A 24,081-nucleotide genomic window follows, 5' to 3' on the forward strand; every position below is an offset into this window, starting at 1 on the left:
AACTGGCAGGTTCTGCTCTTCACCCTGTTGGCACATTGTCCGATTCTTACCTTGGCCACTGTTCTAGTTCATCTTCTGTTGCTGTGATAAACATCATGACCAAAACCAGTACGACCACACCAACCATTTGTCATGAGAATGAGCCAAGGTCTTGCCTACGAGCGATCTGATGGAAGCATTGTCTTGGTTGAGTTTCCCTCTTTCCAGACAACTCTGCTTTTCATTGTGTTGATGAAAAGCTAATTAGCACAAACTCGCACTTGAAGCCAGTTGTGGCGAACACGTGGAATCCCAGTGCGTGAGACACTGAGGCTGAATTTAAGTCTAGCCTGGGCTACATAGCAAGACCCTGACTCAAAACAAAACAAAAGCAAACGGCAATGACAAACAAACCAAAACCCCAGAGAAACCCTTAGACTTGCAGTAAGTTGGCAGTGAACTTGGGCCCCGGGATGGGTGGCTCCTGTCAGTATGCAGGTGTAGGGCAGTGGCTGTTGTTGGGAGCTAAGAAGGGAGGGCACACAGCCATGTGGGCATGGGCAGGATTGGTGTCCCCTGTGTATCTCACCCTTAAGAATCCGTGTGTTCTCCATCTCTGCTCTCAGCCCTGAGCTCGGCTTCAGGAGTAGGTGGTATTTCCTTGAAAAGCAGGTTAAACATCCATAGTTCTTCCAGGCACACTTTGTTAGAGCTTGCCTCCCTGGCACTGTCACTGCGGCTGGTGGCACCATTCTCCAGGGAGTGGCTTTTAAGAATCCTTATATTGGGAAATACTTCTAATTAAAGAGTTGCTGTTTAGTATCTATTCATCTTATTTTTTTTCTAAGTGGTGCAGAATGCTGGGAGAGATGACCTAAGTGTAGTTTATCTACAGAGCAGAGAGCTGTTACTTTACTGGTTTCCGGGGACCCACCTTCTTCGAAGCAGCACACTGTCACTAATGGGTGAAACAGATTAATTTTTTTGGATGGCCCGGGAAGGCCCCCAACACCTGGCTATGGGGATAATTACAAAGCATGTGTCCATCTGCTGCCTGTGGCACAGGCTGGGGCAGGCTTGTGTGTGGGCAGTGGGGGCGGATGCTGAAAGCCAAAGGGCCCAGAAGGGATCGGGAAAATAAGGTCTCAGAGTAGATGTGTTACCAATTCTGCCTCTAGAAAGAGCCGTCTGTTCTCGGGGCTGCTGCCAGGGCCCCTCGGAACCTGCCTTAACTTCGTTTTCAGCTGTCTAGTAATCTGGTGACAGCATGCTTTGGGAGTTAACTTTTCAAACTCCTGGGAAAGCTAGCCTTTCTGTGATTGTGTTGACTCCCCTGTCCTGCCCTCCCTTCCGCTTCCCTCCCCTCCCTCCCTCTCCCCTACCATCCAGTCTTCTCTACTCTCTTCTCTCCCTTCTCTCTCTCTCTCTCTCTCTCTATATATATATATATATATATATATATATATATACATATATGCATACATACACATTGGCTCCACTTTTTTATTACTCATTTCTTATCCAGTCTTAAAGAAATACCCCTGAAAGTCTTCAGAGTTCCTTGGGTCAATGGATATTTTCTCCCTAATGGACATTAAAGGCATTAGTGCTGCCCACCCACCCCCAAATCTATGTATTTTAATTGTATGTATGTGAGTGTTTTTTTGTGTGTCTGTGTCCCACATGCATGCCTGGTGTGGATGGAGGCCAGAAGGGGGTGCTGGATCCCCTGGAACTGAAGTCATGGGCAGTTGTGAGCCTGGGTCCTCTGTAAGAGGAACAAGCACTCTTCTTGACAGCAGAGCCATGTCTACAACTCCCCATACCCTTTCTTTACTTCCATGCTGCCACTGTACGTATTCACTCATTCCTTCGGGTCATTCTCTATAGATCCTTGCTGAGCTTCTCCTAATGTCTTGTCTTGACCAAACAGCAATGTGGAACTAGGCTGTTGTGACGACACAGGGGTGGCAAGTATACACATAGAGTATTGTGTGTTCTTTTTCAATTTATAATTATGTTACCAGTTCTCTTTTTTAAAACCTTACTTAATTTTGCCTATCAATGGTATTAACAATTGTATTAATTATTAATGCAATGGGATGTATACTTTGTTAATTCTTCCTCATCTTTTACTATACAACATCCTTTTCAAAAATTATTTCTATGTGTTATTATTATTGTGTGTATGTGTGTATGTGCGCGTGCGCGCATGAGGGGGCACACATATGTGCCAGGACCCTCGTGTGGAAGTCAGAAGACAGTCTTCAGGAGTTGGTTCTTGATGCGTTTATCTAGTTGTTCTTTATCAGTAAAAAGTTGGGGGTCAGTTATCAGGGTAAGAACCTGAATGATCAGAGAAGCGGTGGAGAAGCGACCAGTGACCTACTATATAGCTCTGTTGTTCCTCCATCCACAAGGACCAAGACCCTCTCTAAGCCCCACCCTACTACTTCCTGTCTATCTAGCTTCAGTCCTCAAAAACCTCTATTTTAATTTTGGTCAGCTAGTCACTAGTTCCATCTTCTGATTCAAAGCAAACCTTATTTTCAGAATGCAATCAAAATACCGCAGAACAGGTTCTCTTCCTCCACCCTGTTGAGGCAAGGTTTCTCTTGTTTCTGCCATGCTGCATGCTTTAGATGGCTAGCCTGCAATCGTCTGGCTGTTTCTCCTGTCTCTGTCACTCATTTCACGGCAAGAGCCCCAGGACCACAGATTAACACCACTGGATCCAGCTTGTTTTTGTGTGTGGAGATTTTGAAGCTCAGACTCAGGTCACAGGCTTGCTCAACAAAGGCTTTTATCTGCCAAGACATCTGTCTGGTTGTGTATAGCATTCTTTTTCTCATTTATTCACTGTGTGTGCTTATGTGTTGCACCACAGTGTTTATGTGGAGGTCAGAGGGATGCTACAAAAGTCAGTTTTCTCTTCTGCCGTGCCTATAGTTATCCATTCTTCCACTGGTAATTGCTTGTGTTGTGTTCAACTTTTCATTATTGAGAATACTAATATTACTATTGCCCTCATGTCTGGTATGGAAGAATTCTTCAAGGAATATAGGAGGAATTGACTTTCCTCTTGGTTGTTGGGCTGGCTCCGTGCTCCACACCAGTAAGTGTGAGAATTTTCTTCACCCTTATTTGCCAGTCTGATGATATCTCATTGTTTCAGTAGACATTGCTGGGGGGGGGGGGGGGGGCTGGTATGCTTAACTGTGTGTCTATGTGTACGTGCATTTGTGTGTGCTTCTTTAGAAAATCCCATTTTGAAGCTGCTCTTATCCATGTTTCTTTTAAGTGTTGGTGTTTTCATTACTGATTTTTAAAGTATTCTTTATATATGTGAATATCCAGGAGGACAATTCAGATTAGAGTTTATTTCAACTTGTAATGCCTTTTATATACAGAAATTATAACTTTTAATGTCAAGTTCAGCAATGACATCTTTCATGATGAGTAATCTCTTAGAAGTTTATTTAAGAAATTGTTTATGGGACTGGAGAAATGGCCCAGTACACTTCCTGCTCTTGCAGAGAACCTGGGTTTGGTTCCCAGCAACCACGCAGGGCAGCACACAAATGCCTGGAACTCCAGCTCAAGGGGATCTGGCCTCAGTGGACCCTGTACTCACATGCTCATACCCCAAATGCCCATGATTAAAAATACTAAAAATAAAATATTTTGAATAAAATTGTTTATTGCCATGGTTGTCTTAAAGATAATCTCATGGTATTTCACTTTAAATATTAACTTTTTATGTATTTACTTTAACCATGCATTCAAAACCCCTTCATTTTATCTGCCTGTGGAGTGTGAGGTAGGGATCTCATTTGAAATCTTGCTATAATGTGATCTAATCTGACATCTTGCTATATTATACCAACTGTTCTAACCTCCAGTGTTCTGTAACACCTTTCTGTGGGGCACCGAGTTTCCCTCCCTGTAGGACCACCTTTTGGCTGCCTGTTGCTGGGAAGAGGCAATGGGCAAAACTGGAAGACAGGTTTATATTCCCAGCACAAAATGCACAGTCTCCCCAGGGACACAATATTTTAGGTCTCTCTCCTCCTTTTTCTGTCACAATGAAAAGGCTGTTCTTTGTAGTATGTGTATCTTTAGTAATTTTGTTTGTAATTAGACTAAAATCACCTAACCCAACAGCTCTAAAAAAGGAGTTTCTCATCCTCAGTATCAGTAGCACAGAGGCAGGGTGGATCTAGGTTCCTTATGTCTTTGCATCAGCATGGTATTTGGATCCTGGTCTGATTAATCAGTAGCAGCATGACCTCAACAAAGTCTCTAAATTAGTCATTTAATACAGTTCTTCATATTGTGATGACTCCCAACAATAACATTATTTTATAGCGACTTAATAGTGATAATTTTGTTACTGTTATCAATCATAATGTAAATATCTAATATGCAAGATATCTGACATGCAACCTATGTGGAAGGGTCTTTGACCTCCAAAATGGTCAAAACCCACAGGTTGGGATCTGCTGCTTTAAATTGGCATCCTGTTTTCTTAGACGTTGGTACTGATTAAGTCAGACAGTACACGGCATGCCAGGTGGCACATGGACCAAGCTTCTTAAGCTTTTTCTACTTGTAACCTGTTTCACCTGAGACATTTTTACATACCCATTATTACTATGACTTACTAATAATAAGTCAGAAATTTATCTTAAAATAATCATCATACATGCAAATCAGCATTTGTAAATAATAAAAGGAATTTGCATATGAATGAGATCAATGTGCTTTTTATCTAACACAATCCAATTCAAAGACTAATTTGATGCTTTCACGCGGAAGAATGTCAGTAGGAAAATACAAAGTCTTTGTTTTCCATAATTAAACCATTGTGTCTACAAGAGCAGAACCCTGTGTGCAGTTCATGACATAAAGTAGCCTCAGGTCTAAGCTGACAAGCCCGCCAAGGCTATATAGTAATGTCCTATCTCAAAAACAAATAAACAAAATACCCCAAATCTGAGCCGAGGTGCTTCAGGGAGCATGTGGTGGCATTGTGTGGTATGAGAACACATATGCGCAGTGCAAAACGTGACTGGTTTCCGGTCATAACCAACGCTGTGGTGGAGTCATGGTCTGTGACATAGGCAAACACGACTTCATTACGTGTGGATTATTAATCAAGTTTTGGTGCAGGAGAATTGTCTGTATTTTATCAATCATGTTTTAAATAAATGCTGATTGGCCAGTCAGGAATTATAGGCAGGTCAACCAGACAGGAAGTAAAGGCGGGGCAAGCAGAACAGAAATATTCTGGGAAAAGGAAGCCCATTCCTCCCAGTACTGCCCAGACCATGAAAGAAACAAGATGTGACCTATGCTGCTGAGAAAGGTACCGAGCCATGTGGCTAATAGAGATAAGAATAATGGTTAATATAAGTGATAAGAGCTAATATGAAGCCTGAGCTAATGGGCCAATCCGTTTATTATTAATATAGACTCTCTGTGTGATTTCTGTGGGAATTGCTGGCTATGGGAACTAGGACAAACAAGGGACCCTCTACATGCTACAAAGTTTGGGATCACTTGAGTTCAGAAACGTTTTAATGTCACTCATGTGTCACGATCCCCACATTCATTTCAGTGACCCACAAGAGGCTGCAGCACACAGTTCAAGAAGCATTGACTTGGAAGGCACCCTCGACAGGCGCCGAGTGCCAACGGAACATGGTACAATCCCAAGCAAAATGCACACACCATGAGAAAGGAAAGGCTTTGGGTAAACTAAAATATATAAAGACTAAGTGTGAGGCATTCTTAGATACAAAGGTAGTCACTAGCACTGAATGGCCCAAAGGTCATTTAGAAGAAAAGTGTTCATTGAAGATAAAAAGCTTTTTGGTTGTTTTAAAAGAAGTTACTCTGGCATAGTATGGTGGCAGTTGTGGTGGCTGTGCTGCTGCTCGGGGGTGGGGGGACGCTTGTGTGACACATGTCTGTGACACATGCCTGTCTGTGCATGGTGTGGATTGTAGTGGGTGGTGACTGCTAAGATATGCTGCTGAAGGAATGTTTCCACATTCACTTCAAGCTCCTTTTGAAAAACAGCAAACACTCACTTGCAAGCCCTTGAGAGGGGAAGTTACTTAACCCAAGTGGTTTGGAGTGGCTGATTTGTTAGCTCCTGTCTTTCAGATTGTGGAAGGAGAGGGAAAAGGCAGGAGTCTGATGAACTGTGGCCCTCTGCTCAGAGGTACTGGGAGAGGCTTGTTGCATAGAGAGAGGCCACCTGGTCATTCCCGTCTGCTCAGCCCCAAAATAATCACACAGAAACTGTATTAATTAAATCACTGCTTGGCCTGTTAGCTCTTGTTTCTTATCGGCTAGCTCTTACATTAATTTAACCCATTTCTATTAATCTGTGTATTACCACGTGGCTGTAGCTGTGGCTTACCCGCTAAAGTTTTGGCATGTCTAACTCTGGCGGCTCCATTGCATCTCTCTGACTCTGCCTTCTTCCTCCCAGCATTCAGTCTAGTTTTCCCCCACCTAGCTCTGTTTTGTCCTATCATGAGCTCAAAGAAGTTCTTTATTTATTAACCAATAAAAACAACACATAGACAGAAGGACCTCCCACACCATTTCCCTTTTTCTGTTAAAACAAAAAGGAAGGCTTCAACTTTAACATAGTAAAATTACATATAACAAAACAGGTAAAATATTTATATATACTTTATCTTTTATCATAACTAAAAACCTATAGCTATAACTATAAATCCTTAAACTTAATCAAAGACTCCAGAAGGATATAATATTACCTAAGTAAACAGGAAGTGCATTGTAAGCAACTTCCAAAACTCTAGAATTGACAGAGACTTCTTGCTGCCTGGACAGTCACCCAAAGTTCCTCTGTACTGTTGGAGCATCCATCTCCAGCCTACAGGCCCATAGTATCTAGAAGACTTTTCCACAATGCAGGAAACTTCAGAGACAGTTCCACCTATACTGGCAGTTTGTCTGTCACATTTTTCTGTGTCCTGCAGAATGTGTAGCAGACTCTTTCATGAAACAGGAATCCTGAAGGACCATCTCAGCTTTAGGCAAGTTCAGCAGTCACTTCTCTGTGGGTCCTGCATGTCCAGTTAAGCAGTTAGGCAAGAGCAGTTTCTTGTCCAAATGGTTAACAAACTCCATAAAGAGCCTTTTTGATGCCCATCTTCCTCTCGAAGTAGATTGGTGTTGCCAGGATCAGATGTGTCTTATTGTTATAAAAAGTCCTAAGTTATTAAAACATTTTAAATGCCATATTCTGAAGGTCTTTGAAAGATTTGAAGAATATCTATCTAACTGAAATATATCTCTATACATCTAGAAACTCTAACATAGCTACAAGCTTGACTATTATAGATGAGTATCTATTAACTTATATTTCTTAATTATACATTACATTTTAAAATGAGCTACACAAACACAATATCTTAATCAAGATCAGAAATACATATACATATAACAAAATTGAACTTAATTTTTATCAATAAACCAAGATTCATACCATTGCAAATTATTTATATCTATATCATATCTCCCTTTAAATGTAAACAAACATTTATAGACAATATTTGGGAATATGGGCATAGTTTTGTCCATACTGCTTCCTGCTGATTAGGGGTACTGTTTTTGTGGTGTATCCTGTGTGCTAGGTTTAACTCAATCAGCAGTTGGGCAAAGTAATTTTTGAGGGGTGTTCAAGGCGACCTTTCAGGGGGTCTTAGTCCATCAAACAATATTGGTCTGGAAGCAATCCACAGGTTCTCATCCTTTGTGGAAACAAGAGAAGAACCTCTTTTCCAAGGACCCAAATTTCCTTATCTTTAGACCCAAATTTGGAAGTCATGATACCTTTATAATATACATGCTGGTTTAGCTTAGCAGCCCATACAATGAATTGTCTTTCTGTACTTAGCTCATTCACAGTCAAAAAATTCAAATAGTATACATAATCCAGACTCTTTGTGAATTTTCCATTTTTATGTGACTTTTTTTTAACTCCTTTTAATCCACCCTTTTTTAAAGCATTAATTTTATTTTATGATTCTCTATACCCTTTATCTTTAGAACAATTCAGGATAACTAATCCACTTTCAAGGTAACTAATCCACTGTTGAGAGAACCAATCCTCTCTTAGGATCATGACATTAATCCACTCTGAGAACCTCAGAGCCCACTCACCTCTTCCAGACCATATCTCTTAATACTGTCATAATAGTGATTCAAGTTCCACATAAATTTAGTAGGATGTGTTTGAACCAGAGAAGACTGGACATAGCCGTAAAGTTAGGAATAGAAGTCTTGATCACAATGGCAGTACTACCCAGACCTCTGGGCGTGGTGGTTTACCTATCACAATGGTGGTACCCAGACCTTGGGGCATGGTGGTCTATCTATCATGATGGTGATGCTGCCCAGACCTCAGAGCATGGTGGTTTATCTTACTCCCATTTTTAGAGGCCTCCTTCCCCATTATTCTTATTCTTATTCTTATTCTTATTGAGAAGAGGCCTTGTGCTCTTCTCAATAAGTCATCCTAGCCATATGAGAGCTGCAGAGAAACTTCTTCATGTCATGGGCTTCTAGGGAAAGGAACACCAGGAACAAGATACTCTATGAGCTAACTCTTCCAGTGAGGCCCCACTTCCTAAAGTCTAGAGCACCTTCCAGAGAAGTTCCATTGACTGGGACCATACTGTCAATATGAGAAGCTTTGGAGGAACACTTCCTAGCCAAGCCATGATAGTGGTGGCTGGTGACAAGGGATTTACACAGCACTTACTGTGATCTGGTTTTTCCTAAGCACTTCTCACCTGTCAATTTGCTGAGTTTTTCCAGTGAACTTGAGGGCAGTTTCACTAGCATCTCTCCCACTTAGAAGAGAGGGACACTGACTGCTGTATCACTTTTCCTGGAGAGATAACAAATATCTATTCACCCCAGATAGGGCATGGGTGACAGAACAAAGAAAAGACACCCACACCCAGAACAGGGGAACCTGTGACTTCATTGGTGTTGCTTACAGCATTCAAATGAAGAAGTGTCATTCAAATCGTCTGTAACAGTGACAGCTCAGGAGAGCTACATCCTGGAGTGCCCAGCATAACTCAGAGGTAGCTGGCTGGTGAGCACATCTTCCGTGTCTGGCAACTGTCCCGACTTATATAACCTTGGGACAGGATCTTGTGAATCTGGAAACTTCTTGAGATCCTGGTGTTTTCCTTGAGGTTCTCTGCTCCCTTCAAGAGAGGATGCTTCAAGTTGGAGGACTCAACCGAGCAAAAGCACACAACCTTTACACCCTGCAATTCCTGAATGAGAACCACCAATCCTTGCCATGTAATTGCACCATTTATTACCGAGTGTATACAGTTCAGCTCTTTTCTTCTAGAATAAACCCATTATGACTTTTTGAGGCATTTACTTCAAAGGGTCCTTCCTGTGTTCACAGCTAGGAGTCTTTATCTTCTGTTCTCTGCTTCTTGGGTCTCAACTCACTTTACAGTCTTCAACACCCTGGGCTCACACCTCCTTAAAAAGCAGCAAGAAGGTCTCTCTGGGAGCTATAGTTTGTCCCACTCTCTCCAGTTGGCCAATCTACACAGGGAACAACCACAAAGGTGGTGCCAGGCATCTCTTAGGTGCTACTTTAGGAACGTTTGGGGAAAACCGGCTGAAGCAGCTAGAAACAAAATATACAATTTATCTTGAACAGGACTCAGAGAAAAATGGTTTTTTGCCTTTCAAAATTTTGCCTGTTAATCCAAACAGTCTTTCGATGGTCAGAGATCTAGAACGGACAGATTTTTAAAACTTGGCCAGCTAATACAAGTTTCATAAAGAAAGAAAGAAGGGGAAGGTGGTAGAGGACAAGGCCTTACTCCAAAGCAATGTCTCTTTCCTTTCCTTCCTTGCTCCCTCCTTTTCTCCCTTCCTTCCTCCCTCCCTCCCCTTCCCTTCCCTCTCCATATCTCTCCTCCTTTTTAAAAAATATTTAGAGATAGGGTCTTACAATGTAGCCTGGGTGGCTGCAACTTTTTATGTAGACCAGGCTGGTGTCAAATTCAGATTCCTCTCCCTCTGTCTCTCAAATGCTGAGGTCAAGGGCATGGACCAGAGTAGTCAGTCTTGATGCTGCAACCCTTACACTTACCAGGCAGCTCCTCTTTCATAAACTTTCAGGACCATGGCCCTCATTTGCCCTGGCATCAGAGAGAGAGTCCAGTTACAAGATCCAGGTGTTGGCCGCCATAGCTGCCCCTCTGTCAGTGTGCACACAGACACACTTAACACTGCATCTCATGCCTTGTTTGATGGACGTGTTTCTGTATCTTCCTCCCCAGCTAGCATAGAAGCCCCTGGAATACAGGATTTCCAGCCACTTCCACTGCATGGCTCAGTACTTAGGACAGAATCGTTTATGGATTCCACCTAGGACTAAGTATGGGCTTAGCCCACATTTGTCCAATTCAGGTGGCATCAACAGTCCTGCATTCAAACACTTGTCTTTTGATTTAATACGAACAACTTTTACTAAAGTAGAATATGAATCACTGTTAGTTTTCTTCTTGTGTGCAGCCCACCCAGGGCCAGATCCTAGTACAGAATCCACAGCCACCAGGGAGCTCTCCATCCATCATCAGTCATCCATGCCACCAGAGAATGAAAGTCCCCAAAAGAATGAATTACCCCTTTTGAGTATTGCAAAAGTCACAGCCTTTGTGCGCAGGGCATTGCCTTGAATGGCCCTCACTTTCCTATGGGAATCCAGCAGCTTGCAGTGGAAAGCGACTTTTCAGCATGCAGCGAGAAGCCACTTGCAGCCAGTCTTTCTCTCAGCATGTGTAGTGCATGGGGCTTAGGAGAGAGGAAGCTATATAAAGGCAGTGGCAAATTGTTGGACTTGGAAGCAGCCTATGTTTTTAGATAAAACGTGCACAGAACAGTAGCCAGTATAGAAATGTTCTGAGCCATAAAGCGAATCTCATCCTGGCAGGGATTCAAGTCACACTTCAAATGAGAGGGAAATGAGAACATTGTTTGTTTGTTTGTTTGGTTGGTTGGTTGGTTGGTTGGTTTTTCAAGACAGGGTTTCTCTGTGAAACAGTCCTGGCTATCCTGGAATTCACTCTGTAGACCAGGCTGGCCTTGAACCCACAGAGATCCACTGCCTTTGCCTCCTGAGTGCTGAGATTAAAGGTGGGTGCCCCCACCACCCAGCAAGAAGATATTTTGAAACTGAATGAAAATGAAAGATGTGTTCAAGCAGTGCTTGGAGGGGAATAAACATCACTAAATGTCTCTGTAGAGCATCTCTTAAGTCAGCTTGAGGTTGTGGCTCAGCTGGTAAAGGGCTTGTCTAGCCTGTGTGAAATCCTGGGTTTAATCCCAGATGCCGTATAAACTGGGTGTGGTGTCATTTGGTTTGCCTGTCATCTCAGCACTAGGGATGTGGAAGTAGGCAGGAGGCTCAGGAGTTCAAGGTCACCCTCAGCTACACAGTGAGTTTGATGCCAATTTGGGTTACATAAACTCTGCCTCAAAAAAAAAATACAAACACAAAAATATCAAAATCAAATTAATGAATAGATAATAGAATTTTCTCTAAGCTTATCTCATCCAGTTCCTGGGTAGGTGGGCGCAGCCTTGAGAGAAGCGATTGGTAGAGACGGTGTGCCAGAAACCAAGCAGGACATGCATTTCACTTGAACTATTTGTTTGCTTTTCTGAAAACCAAGAAACCGAGTTAGGGCTAGAGAGAGCTGTGTCTTACAGTAAGGGGACAATAGAACCCAATCCCTGTGGTCACAGATGTCCCCAATTGGCAAGTATTTGAACATAATGATCACCCTTCAAAATCCAGCGTCACTCCTTTGAGGAAGGGTGAGACCACACATTCCACCCACTGTCACCCAGCCATGTAAAATGCTCATCCTGTGCACTCTTTTCCTCCCTGATTTTTGTCACTAGTCTTCCAGATTGTAAACAAATATCGATGCATCCATTTGGGGACTGAATATGATGGAGTGTTAATGGGAAGTCTCTGTGCTTCACGCCTGGCTGGGAAACATGAACAAAGGCGACCCCGAGGGCCCTGTGCGAAACTGCAGGGTGAAATCTGTGCAATTACAAAAGTTAGCAGAGGCATAAAAATGGGCTTCATCCTCTATTTAGAGTTAGACTGAGTAGTGGAGGCGGGACCCTTTAAGCTCCATGGAGGCAGAACAAGGGAACCATGGGGTTTAGAAAGTGAAGCGTGAGTGTGCGGCATAGACTTGGCATGCTATTAGAAAAGGATTATGGGAGTGGGGCAGCCGGGACTTCCTGGAATAGTGTGAGCTGAGTGTAAACTCGTATGTTTATTCTAAAATTCTTAGGGTAATTTAAAGGGCCTATAATGGCCAAAACCATTGGAGAAAAGTCACCAAAATTGGCCAAATGGCATTACCTAATATTATCAGGACTTACAGATTGTATTTGCAGAGACAGTGCACTATTGTTATAAAAGAAAGACAAATGAATAGATTTAGCTCTTCCACACCTAACCTATACCAAAGAAAATGGAAGCATATTTCATTCAAAGACATATATACATACGTGTGTGTGTGTGTGTGTGTGTGTGTGTGTGTGTGTGTGTGTGTTTTGAGCACTCTTATTTATAACAGTCCCACACCAGAAACAACAGATTTCTGTCAGTGGGTGAATGGATAAACCACTTGTGGTACATCTATAAAATAGAATACTATTTGGCAATCAAAAGGACGGGACTCTTGAAATACACCACAATACTGCTAGATTTTCAAAATAGGCTGACTGAAAGAAGTTAGATAAAAGAGCAAACAGTGTTAGGATTCCAATTATGTGATAATCTAGTTAATAAAAACTAACATATAGTCAGAAAATAAAGCCATGTTTCCCTTGGGTTGGGAAAAGGGAGTGATTATAGAGTCATGAAGAAATTTCTGAATTTCTGTTATATTGATTGTCTAGTTCAGTGGTTCTTAACCTTCCCAATACTGCGACCATTTACTATAGCTCCTTGTGTTGTGGTGGCCTGCAGCCAAAAAATTATTTTCGCTACTACTCCATGACTGTAATTTTGCTACTAGAGTGAACTGTGAATATTTTTGGAGATACAGCTTTGCCTTGGGGTCATGAGCCACAGGCTGAGTGGAAACTGCTGGTCTAGACAGTACGCTTGTGGTAGTTGTACACCTTAGTATATTTAGTTTGTAGCTTCTCGATTAAACCTTAATACACTGGGCAGGAGGTGTTCTTGTTTTTTGTTTTGTTTTGTTGTTATTGTTTTCTTTCTTTAAAAAAAATCCCTAGGAACCTCTTAGGGATGGAGGCTTCTTTTCTAACCATTATGTTAAAGTTTCTTTGTTCCAGGACACAGTGACTTTCCCACCCATTCCAGAGGCTCTGTCTGTCTCTGTCCCTCATTTGCCCAACAATTTTATTCTATTGTTATTGTTATTTTAGCATGGGACTTTATTAGAACCTCTGCCTTCTAGAAGCACATGCTTCTCTGGGCTCCTTTCCCACTTCCTGTCTGCATCCTCCCCTACCTCTTATGCCCCCCTGTCCTCCACCAGTCCCCACTTGTCCCTTAGCCTCCAGCCTTGCTCTTCCATCTGCCTTTCTGTGCTTATACCTGCCTCCAAGGTTCCCTCATCCAGCCATGCATCTTAAGGCGTCATCATCTGCACTGACCCATAGAATTTTCTGGTATAATGTAAATATTACCTAGCTGACCGCATTGTGCCATAGGGTACCCATACAAGTATGGGTTGCTTAAAGTGTGATCAGTGTGACTAACAAAAAGTATTTTACGTTTTACTTATTTCAATGGCCGTATGCACTCAGCAGCCACAGTACTGAAGAGTGTGATTCTAAGCTATTTTGTTCACAAGTCCTCCCTGTGAACCTATTAGCTGATCTTGATCTGTGTTTGTTCAAAATGGAATGGTAACAGTTATATTTCTTTCAGGAAAGTTTGTTTTGTTTGGTCTTGAGTCTTTGTGACTCAATAATGGCCATTTGCTTTGTATTGAAGCTAAAAGCTTCTGATGGGGAGGATGCTGGTGTGGGCCACAGTCCTGACATTCATCTTGTCTGTCATCTCATTGCAAGCCCGCTACTGTCCCTCCAGTTGTCCTCATCCGAGCCAACAACATCACCTTTTTTACTGAGCCATGATGGCTTTCTCTGCCTCTTCTCCCCTCCGCATCCTTTTTTTTTTTTTTTTTTTTTTTTTGGTTTTTTTCGAGACAGGGTTTCTCTGTGGCTTTGGAGCCTGTCCTGGAACTAGCTCTGTAGACCAGGCTGGTCTCGAACTCACAGAGATCCGCCTGCCTCTGCCTCCCAAGTGCTGGGATTAAAGGCGTGCGCCACCACCGCCCGGCTCCCCTCCGCATCCTACACCCATGTTCAGCCTAGCAGGAAGATCTGTTGGCTCTGCCTCTGAAATGCATGCAGAATGTATACTCTTGTTTATTTCAGTGTTGACCATGGCATTGATTGCCAGGTTTACTACCATAGCACCAAATTGATGTGCCTTCCTTCCATGCATGTCTTCAAAGCCCATACAGCTTCCAAAAGGTTATTTCAGACACTTAAATTAAATCACATTGCTCTATGTTTCAAGGCCTCCCATGGCTTTCCGTGGCAAAGACAAGACTCTGCTATGTGGCGAACTAGGTCCTGACTGTCTGGCCCTATGAACCCCAGTATTTCCCTACCCACTCACTCTGGCATTCTGTTCCAGGGATACCCATCTCCTGACTTACTCATTTGAAGGTCTCTGCACTTGAACTGTCAGCAAGCCCCTCCAAACCTCCTCTAAAATGGCCAGTTTTCTGAGTAGGGTTTTTATTGCTATGAAGAGACACGGTGACCATGGCAACAACTACAAAGGAAAAGATTTAATTGTGGTGGCTCACTTACAGTTCAGAGGTTTAGTCAATTTTCATCATTGTAGAAAGCAAGGCAACATGCAGGCAAACTAAAGCTTGGTGCTAAAGAAGGGGTTGCAAGTTCTTGCATCTTGATGCACAAGCAGCAGGAAGTGGTCTGAGATACTTAGTGTGGCTTGAGCGTATAAGACCTCAAAATCTGCCTCCACAGTGTCGTACTTTCTTCAACAAGGTCATACCTACTCCAACAAAACCATACCTCCTAACAATGCCACTTCATTTTGGAGCCATTTTTTTTTTCAAACTACCACACCAACTAATTCAGGCCTCAGTTCAGAGGTCACTTCTTCAAAGGGACAGTTTCCCCTCCCCCATCTAAATCTGTGTCCTCAGTTCAAGGCTACTTTTTTTTTTTAATAAATGAGCTATATTGTCACTGGCTGAAAGTATCTTTGAGATACAGACATAGAGACATTTAAGTATTCTTGATTAGAAATCCTTGAGTCTTCCTGGAGAATCATCTGGAAAATTAACTGTGTCTTTCTGGACAAGGGCCATGGCCACATTTCCATATGGGGAATACATATTGGCCTTCTTGTTTTTCACATATTCAACTGAGCACCCAAATGTGCAAATTTAATGGATAATTTAAACAGGCATTATGTATTTGTGTTAGTCAGGACTCTAAATGAACAGAACTGATGTATATTAAAAAAAAAAAGGAGTGTTATTAGACTCACCTCCTGGATCCAGTCTGGTTGGTGCAAGGGTAGCTGTCACAATGGGACAGCCAGTGAAGCCAGTGAACTCAGTAACGTTTAGTCAACAAGGCTGGATGTCTGAGCAATCCCTGTCTAGGGCTGGAGACCCAGAGGGTTCCTGGAGAGCTAATGGTTTTTGTCTATGCTGGAATCCTGAAGAAGTTGGGTTTAATATCTGCTTCAGCAACAGGGTAAACAAGGGTCAGAGTGAAGGCAAGCAGGCAAAAAATAAAAGACTCCTTCTTCTGTGGTATTTTATGTGGGCTGCACTAGAAAGTGTAGCTCAGATTCAAGGTAGGTCTTCCTACCTCATACAATCTGATTAAGAAAATCCCTCAGAGGTGTTGCCTAGTAAGGTAGATTTTAGTTGATTCCGGATGTAATCAGATTGATTGACCACCAGGATTAGTCGTCACATGTACAGACAGTATATTAGGTCTATCAAAGTTATGTTTCTGTAAAATCAAAATGAAGGATCAGCAAGATGACTCAGAGGATAAAGGCAATTGCTGCCAAGTTTGACTGAGTTTGATGCCTGGGACCACTTGGTGGAAGAACAGAACCAAAACCCCAAGACTGTCCTCTTATCTACATGTTTGTCATAGTATAACACACACACACACACACACACACACACACACACACACACACACACAATTAATTATAAGCACAAATTGTAATATTGAAACATTTTAATCTCTGAGATTCACCTACATTATGATTAATTTTTGTGGAACTTGAATCTGATTTAAATGATAAAGCCACTTTTGTCTTGAGGGAGAAGGCCTTCGGTTTAGGGTATGCTGCTCCTCATGATTTTTTATCTTTACTTTGTGAAAATTTTATTAAAACAGTAGAAAATTAGCAGAGTTATTTATGAAATAAATGATGAGGTTAGCGATTCTGACCTTGGATTTTATCAAAAGAGGAAACACACAGTGGCATACTGGGCTCCTGCCTCTCGTTTGCATGGCATTCATATACGTAACAATGGTTTGCATAGCAGTTCCCAAAACAGTGAAAGGAAAACTGAATGTGCCAGATGCTATGGGCTGTGAACAATGAGAAACTTAGCTTTGCAAAATGCAAGTTAGATACAAATGGGGAAAATGGTGTTATTTCAATCATGAGCATTCTTTAAATTAGATAGGTGTGCGGAAACACAAAATGGGGCTTTCATCTTGCTCCTCTGCTGTTCTCTGTGAGGGATGGCAGGCACTAAGATGGGTGAGTTCTCTGCCCAGCTTGTGGGACCAGTCTCCAACAGGAATTGTCTGGACTGAGGACAGTTATTGACGCACATAGATTTCACTTATACCACTGTTTATAATTTGGAATATGCCAGAAGAGTCCAAGAATCTAGTACTGAGAAGTTTAGTATTGATGCTGCCTATAAAAGGACTGTGTAGCCAGGAGCATTAGCTTTTAGGAAGACTTTCTTGTAGTGGGGAAAAGCTTGGCATGATGTCAAGTAGACAGCAAGGATCACACAGTGTGATCTAAGTAGCTAAAATCAAGGTTTAAGGCAGCAAATCTGTTAAGTGCGATTAATTCAGAGTATACCACTCCCGGTTTGTATTTCCCAAATATTTAAGCAAAACACATATTAGTTTTATACTAGCAAAGACTATTAAAAATCAAATTGTGGTGGTGGTAGGCAAAGTATCACATGCTACAGCTTATTATGGGTTGGGTGGGGTCAGAGAACAGTGCAGGACTGACAGAGCCTGGGTCTTAATGACTGCAGGTGTAGCTGGCAGGAGGAGACTGCCAGAGAGTTAGTTTTTGAAAGGTCTCCACATAGATAAGCCATGATACTTTCATAAGATCAGTTTATCTGTGTCTACTCTCAGTTGGCCCTGGTATGACACGTAATTTTATTATTTTTCACCAGCCAGAAAGTCCAGCTGGCTACCAGCTTTGTCTTTACAAATACAAAATAGGAAAAAGATGGAATCATTTCTTAATACATGCGACTTTGATAGCAGATGAGCATTTAAAAATACAAGGCAAAAATGACAGTTTCTTAATGGTACAAGAGAGTTATTGTGGGTCAGTGCTCAGCCTTTGGTGTTTGGTCTCCAGGCAATCACCGGGACTAGGGATATGACTCCATCTCTGGGATGCTTGCCTAACTTGCTTGAAGCCCTGGATTTCACCCCAACTCTGCACAAATCAATCATGCAGTGCAGATCAGGAACCCGCTTCAGTGGGTCTCCCCAGCATTTCTTTGTGAATAAATTTGATGAGACTAGAAAACAGAAGCACGTGCACAGCAGGGATTTATTCTGCAAGTTTCAATGCAGGTGTGTGTAGGCACCGATCTGTAACACCAAATGTGATTTTGGTTGTTTGTTTGTTTGCTTGTATGATTTACAGAAGAAGAAAAAACCTCAAGGATCCTTAGCATGCCCCAAAGCAGAGCTTCTAAAACCTTATCTATTAGCAGTACCTTTTTATGCAAGAATTTCTCTGTAATTAGCATAATATTTATATTTATTCTTTGATATTTGCCTTAGAAAAATTATAGGTATTTAAAACAGGAATACAAATAAAACACCCACTGACAATAAATTATAAAGATATTTATAAGTTATAAAGAAATTTATTTTAAAACAATTCTTTGTTATACATGTAGCTTAGCATTTATTAAAACAAAAACTTTTTTATTCTAGCAATGTACTTGTTTGTTTTTTCATAAAAAGGTAAACATGGTTGATTATTTGAAACTTCAGGGTATAGAACATTATATATACGTGTGTGTATGTGTGTGCACACACATATATATAAAGTAAGCAATTCACTCACTGCAGTTGACATCAGTGTCACTAGGCACATTTCCAGGCACAGGTTTTAATAACGTGGCCTCTTGTATTAACTTCCTTCATGTCTTTTAGGAATTCATCAGGGAGCTGCTTTCCCGGATAAGAGGCATGAGGAAGCTGAGCCCTCCGCAGAAGAAGAATGTATAATCTTGGAACAGGGTAGGATTCTCTCGGAGACGAAGAAAGCGACCTGGGATTTGGACGTCACGAAGACTTTTATTAAATAACCATAGTTGTCTTTTACAAACAACATTTTTTGGTGTGTATGTGTGTGGAGGGGGGGGGTTAGACATTTATTCAAAAGTGTTCCTTCTTTTGTTACTTTAAAGGGTTTTTGTTACTGTAATATTTTAATGGCAAAGCTATCACAACTTGGACTGCAGCCCAAACAAGAACTGTAAAAACAGATGTATCTGTAAGGATGGGCAGAGCCAGGCAGTGTTTTCTGTTAAGGACTCAGCATAATTAGGATCTTACTCTACAGGGAAGACGGTTTTCTTGTGGTCAGTTTGATGAGACATTCTTAAGTTATACATTTGACTAAGATGTCAAAAATGTCTCATGGTTGTATATATATATATATATATATATATATATATATATATATATATATATACAAACTCTAAGTCAAAAATAGAATGTGACCTCTATCTCACGTTGATGGAATAAACCTGTGCCTGTCCTGATAGAAGAGGTCACAGGATGTGTGTTTTCCAGATGCCTCCAGGCATTCTTCATACAAGTGTGGTCTACCTTCGGCATCCACTTTCTGCGCCAAAGTGGAAGAATTAGGTGTGTTCATTATTATAATGAGCCATACGACACACATGTTGAGTTGGTCAAGGGCTTACTATATGGACTTTCATTTTTTTTTTCATTGGTTGAGATGCTTCGCCAGGTCAAGTCCTTATTGCCTCATCGTGGTCTTTTGAAGTTTTATGAACTTTTAATTTCAAGAACCAACCAGATTTCTAAAGAAAACTTCCTGAAGAGAGTTTTGCAATGGAGAAAGGAAGCCCCATGTAGCAACGGGCTCTCTACTTTCAATGCAATACTGTGTATTATCTCTGTCAGTGAAAGTCGGCCAAAGGGAAGCCAACAGATTGAATCTCTTCCTCCTTAGAAGTAGATTCTGGCCCCTTCTGTGCTTGGATACCATCAGTCTGGAAGTGTAAACTGAGTATTGAGAAAATGTAGTGATGGGAAGACCCCGCAAGATGCTTGTTGCTTTAGAAGCGTGGCTTCATCTCTGGTTTCTCTCAGTGGTTCATGGTCCTAATTGTGACTTTGATTTCCATGTTGGGAGTTAGGCCTGAGTGCCTACCCTTATCCTTCAGTTACATACCAGCTCTTTAGAGAAGAATTAAAATTCATATGGGATGTAGGCGGGGTGAAAAGTGAGTAGAAACCCTTCCTTTCTTCCAGGAAGCCCCTACTGCCTCCCCCTGGAAACCCTGCCTGCTGTAAGAAGTCTCCAGGTGGCCCTGTCTGAAGACAGGGACGAGGCATTTTATATCAAGGGTGCTTTAAACATATTTTATTTTTTAAAAGAACTATGTTTGTGAATTTTCTGTATACTGGCAAGCTTTTGGAAATGTATTTAATTTTGTAATGTTTACCAATGATTTATTTACAAGCTATTTACTCAAATAAAGGGAGCTGCTTACAAGCTTGTCTGTGCGTATGATGATTGCAGATTATGCAAGGCCGTGTTCACTTTGTGCGTATGATGATTGCAGATTATGCAAGGCCGTGTTCACTTTGTGCGTATGATTGCAGACTATGCAAGGCCATGTTCACTTTGCTGCATGCTCTGCAGATGAAGATGCCGAGCACTCAGAGGGCTAGCCCCTCATTTTCCAAGTATGTGCCAGCATTTAATCATGACATTTTTCTTGGTGTCTTCAGCAGAGGACCCGCCATGTTCTTGGACTGGGAAAGAAACAAGACCAGCAATGTGTACTCTGCCCTGTGGGCTCCTATTCCTGGGTTCTCCCAAGCTGTGCCCCCATTCATTTCATTCAGACTCCCCTTTTCCCATCTGAGACAAACCTGTAGAGGTTTGAAATTAAGAAAGCATTCCCGTTGTTAATAGTATGTCATGCACAGTAAGAATCAGGAATATGTGATATGTGCAGGGTTTCTATCAGGCTTGACCAGCCGGCGTCATGTTCAGCAGGTGAAGCAGGAGTCCCATTTCCACCCAAGGTCTCTCATCCCACTTGTGCATGTTCTGGCCTTGCTTCTCTCCCTTGCTCGATGGCATCGTCAGACTTCCTGGGTGATCCTGCTAGATGCTAGGCTACATACTTGGTTCCTCTTCCTCTCCAAAACACCCAGTCACCAAGCTTAACTAATACCTTTTAAGCCTGTTCAGCATGGGCTGAACCTCCTTAGATTGCCCAGCCATCTTAGAACTGGCTTTTCCATGTCCAGTCTTATCTCGTTCTGCTATTTCTACCTAGTAATTACAATGATTCAATCACCTTTGTCTAACAAAACTAACCCCTTGTCACACCTTCAGAGGAACATGGCCCTTGCCTCCCTGCTTCAATTTTTGGTCCTGTTGGATATCATTGAACCCTTGTGGTTTCTAGAATGCCCCATGTAATTTTCTCACCAAGGGTTAGTAAAATATTTTACCTCGGCCTAGAACACCCTCTTCACCAGCTGGCTCTGTTGAGAGGGCTGGAACAGATTACCCTGTCCTCCAAGGTGTCCTCCACAGCTCTGTATGTACCCCGTCACAGAGCGTACCAACAATGTTCTACCTGCTTGCCCTCATGTGAATCCCTCAGATCAGGCCCTGGGATTGCCATTCTGGGGAATGGACTGTAACTCAGCATCCAGTCCTATGCCTGGTTTATCAAAGAAGTCAGTGAATGTTAAAGCATCTTCTAGAAGACGCCTTCCTCCCCAGCTAGGGTGGTGGTTCTGGGGTCTGAGTGTTTGTTGGAATTACTTGAGCTTTAAAACAACACAGGCCTCAGTCAGCTCGGACCCATTACATTCATCCCCTAAGTCCACAGGACTTGTTCTTCCAGATCCCCGCATTGAACCCCACTAGTGTCTTATAAAGTATGTTGACTTGAGGTCAGTCTCCTTCATTTATGCAATGGCTGCAGGAGGCAGCTGGCCCATGGACACACTGGTGCTTGTCACGGCAGGATGACGTCAACGTCTGGTTCCATGGAACCCTGGGACACACAAATTAAACTTGATGGTATGCTTCCACTTATAAGCATTCGCTCTGGGCGAAGCCCCTTTGTACCTTTATTTAGTTCCGGCTTTAAAGCTCATGAAGCAGGCCATATCGTCGTCATTGTACATCCGAGAAGATAAACTCAGGAGAGTTGACAGCCTCCCTAAGGTGGTAATTAGACCTTAGACCTCAGACTCAAACAGGAGCCAGTTTAACTCCAATATTCCCCATGGCTCATGACCACTGTCCTGGCTCTTGTGGGGCATCACCATCAATACCATGCCTAGGAGTGAAATCGAAGAGCTTCAGTTAAGTTGCTTCAGATCTCTGAGCCGTGGCGATGGGATGCAGGCTTTGATGTTGGGAGGGTTTTAGCCACTTCAGCTCCTCCTTGTGGCTGCAGACAGGAGGCTCCCTGCTCAGCATCCCGACCCTGGTTCTACCTCTCTGTTTCAGAACTCTTTATGTGCCTTCCCTCACCCCTTGACCCAATATAATGCCCCTGGACTTGGCCTATTAGCTAAGCATGGAGTAGCCACATCATCAATTTGCTGGAAAGGCAAAAAAAAAAAAACAGCTCAGGGGAAGGTGTTTGGAACACATAAGCTATTGGATTTTTACTTACCTCCTGGAGTCTCCTTGAAAGACTGAAAATGAGCTTAGCAACAGTAGAGGAGAGTATGGTTGTATCCAGATCTTTTTGAACAACACACAATGGCTGGGAACATGAACCACCATCCATGTGACTCCAGTTTAGCAAGAGAAGAGCAGGCCCCAGGGCTGTGGGTCATATACCGGTAGCACTGAATTTTATGTGGGTCCATTATCATTGGGAGTCCCTCTTGGTATCTTGCCTGGAATCCATCCATTTTGGGGGTGCTTCCCTCCCTCCCTCTCTCTAAAAGGAAGACTGACTCTCACCTTTGTGTACAAGGCTCATGACCTTTCAATGGTGCTGTCAAGTGCAGGAGGATGCAGAAAGAAATGCTGTGGGTAGCGGAGCTCTCATCTGTGGTCTTTCTAAAAACAAGTACACTTGACAGTTGGAACTTTCTGGAAGTCATTTTCATATTGGACACAAGTGTATTTTTTTTTACTTGAATTCCTCTTATCCTAAATAAGCCTGCAGGGTTATTGTTGAAAACTAGCTCCATTTCTGTGGTGATTTGGAATATAATCTCTCATGTGTTTATAAATTGCCTGTGAATGGGAGAGCATCTTCTCAGCCTCAGAGACCCAGCTGCCCAGGCTCTGTGAGTGCCCTTCCACCAACCTCAGGAGCATACTGAATGAACGCTTCTCCATGAAGAACCATGGAGAAATCCTCACAGGTTCTGTCTTGATTCTGGTGCATTTTTGCCTGAGGATGAATTGCTTTGTAGGACCTGATTCCTTCCCATCTCCCTTGACTCCGTTCACACAGCACCGCACCGCACCACACAGCACGGCACCTGATGTCTCAATGGGACACTCAGGTTAAAACAGCTACAGACAAGGCCCTCATAATCTGCTTTCTGGTACTGGCTCAACTTTGTAACCAAGGCTAGGTTTGTTTCTGGTACAAGCTTTCCTTGTTCTGGCAGATTCTACAAGTGGATGGTCCTGGCAAGCAGGAATGATTGGTTTGCTTTCAACACGGTTGCTGCAAAGGCCCAATCCCATTTGTATACATGTTTGGAATTCCCTGCTACAGATGGTGCGAGACAGTTCTGCAGGGGTCCCTCTTGACTGAGCAGAGGTCACCTTTGTTCTGAGCTCCCTCTTCAAGAACATTTGGAGTGTAGCAAACAGCCTTGGCAGTTTGGGGTGCCACCCTTGAGAGCAAAGTGAGTGCCTGCTGCCTGTTATAACTGGTTTGGATTTCCTAAGTTCAGCGAACTTCATCTAAGACTATAACTCACCACGCGTAACATGTTTAGAGGAGCCAGGACTTCCAAAAACTTGACACTAAAAATCACCGCATACACACACACAAGCACGTGCTGCCGCTAATTACTAAGAGTGATAAATTGCCCTTCTTGAAGAGCTTCATTAGTCTTCTGTAAACATCCATACACAGTGGCAGGTTAACTCAAGAGCTTATGGGAGGGCAAACTCTCAGGCCCTTCTCAAGCCTGACACTGGTTGGCATCTTAGCTCTGCAAAACCATTTCTATCTTTCTCTTTGCCCTTTTCTCTCTTTCCCTCTCTCCCTCCCATTCTTTTTTCTTTTCTTTCTTTTTTTATCTTGACAGAGTCTCACTGTGTAGTCCAAGCTAGCCTTAAATTTTCAATCCCCCTGCCTCAGCCTTCCTAGATCTGGGTATATTGCTCTTATAATGAAAATTTTCCTTTATTTAGACTCTAACTTCGTTAATCTTTTTAACTAGATA

At 42.4% G+C, this 24,081-nt stretch overlaps 1 protein-coding gene across 1 annotated transcript in view; it reads left to right on the forward strand.

The window, feature by feature from the left end:
* Ppp1r14c (protein phosphatase 1 regulatory inhibitor subunit 14C) overlaps positions 1–19,089 on the forward strand; it is a 95,547-nt gene extending 76,458 nt beyond the window's left edge. The window contains exon 4 of the mRNA XM_075949651.1: positions 18,580–19,089. Within this exon, the coding sequence (XP_075805766.1) occupies positions 18,580–18,654 (75 nt within the window). The 3' untranslated portion in view covers positions 18,655–19,089. The remainder of the gene's footprint in view (positions 1–18,579) is intronic.
* The last annotated feature ends 4,992 nt before the right edge of the window (positions 19,090–24,081 follow it).

The sequence above is a fragment of the Microtus pennsylvanicus genome, chromosome 1, assembly GCF_037038515.1.
Source record: "Microtus pennsylvanicus isolate mMicPen1 chromosome 1, mMicPen1.hap1, whole genome shotgun sequence".
NCBI classification, from domain to species: Eukaryota; Metazoa; Chordata; class Mammalia; order Rodentia; family Cricetidae; genus Microtus; species Microtus pennsylvanicus.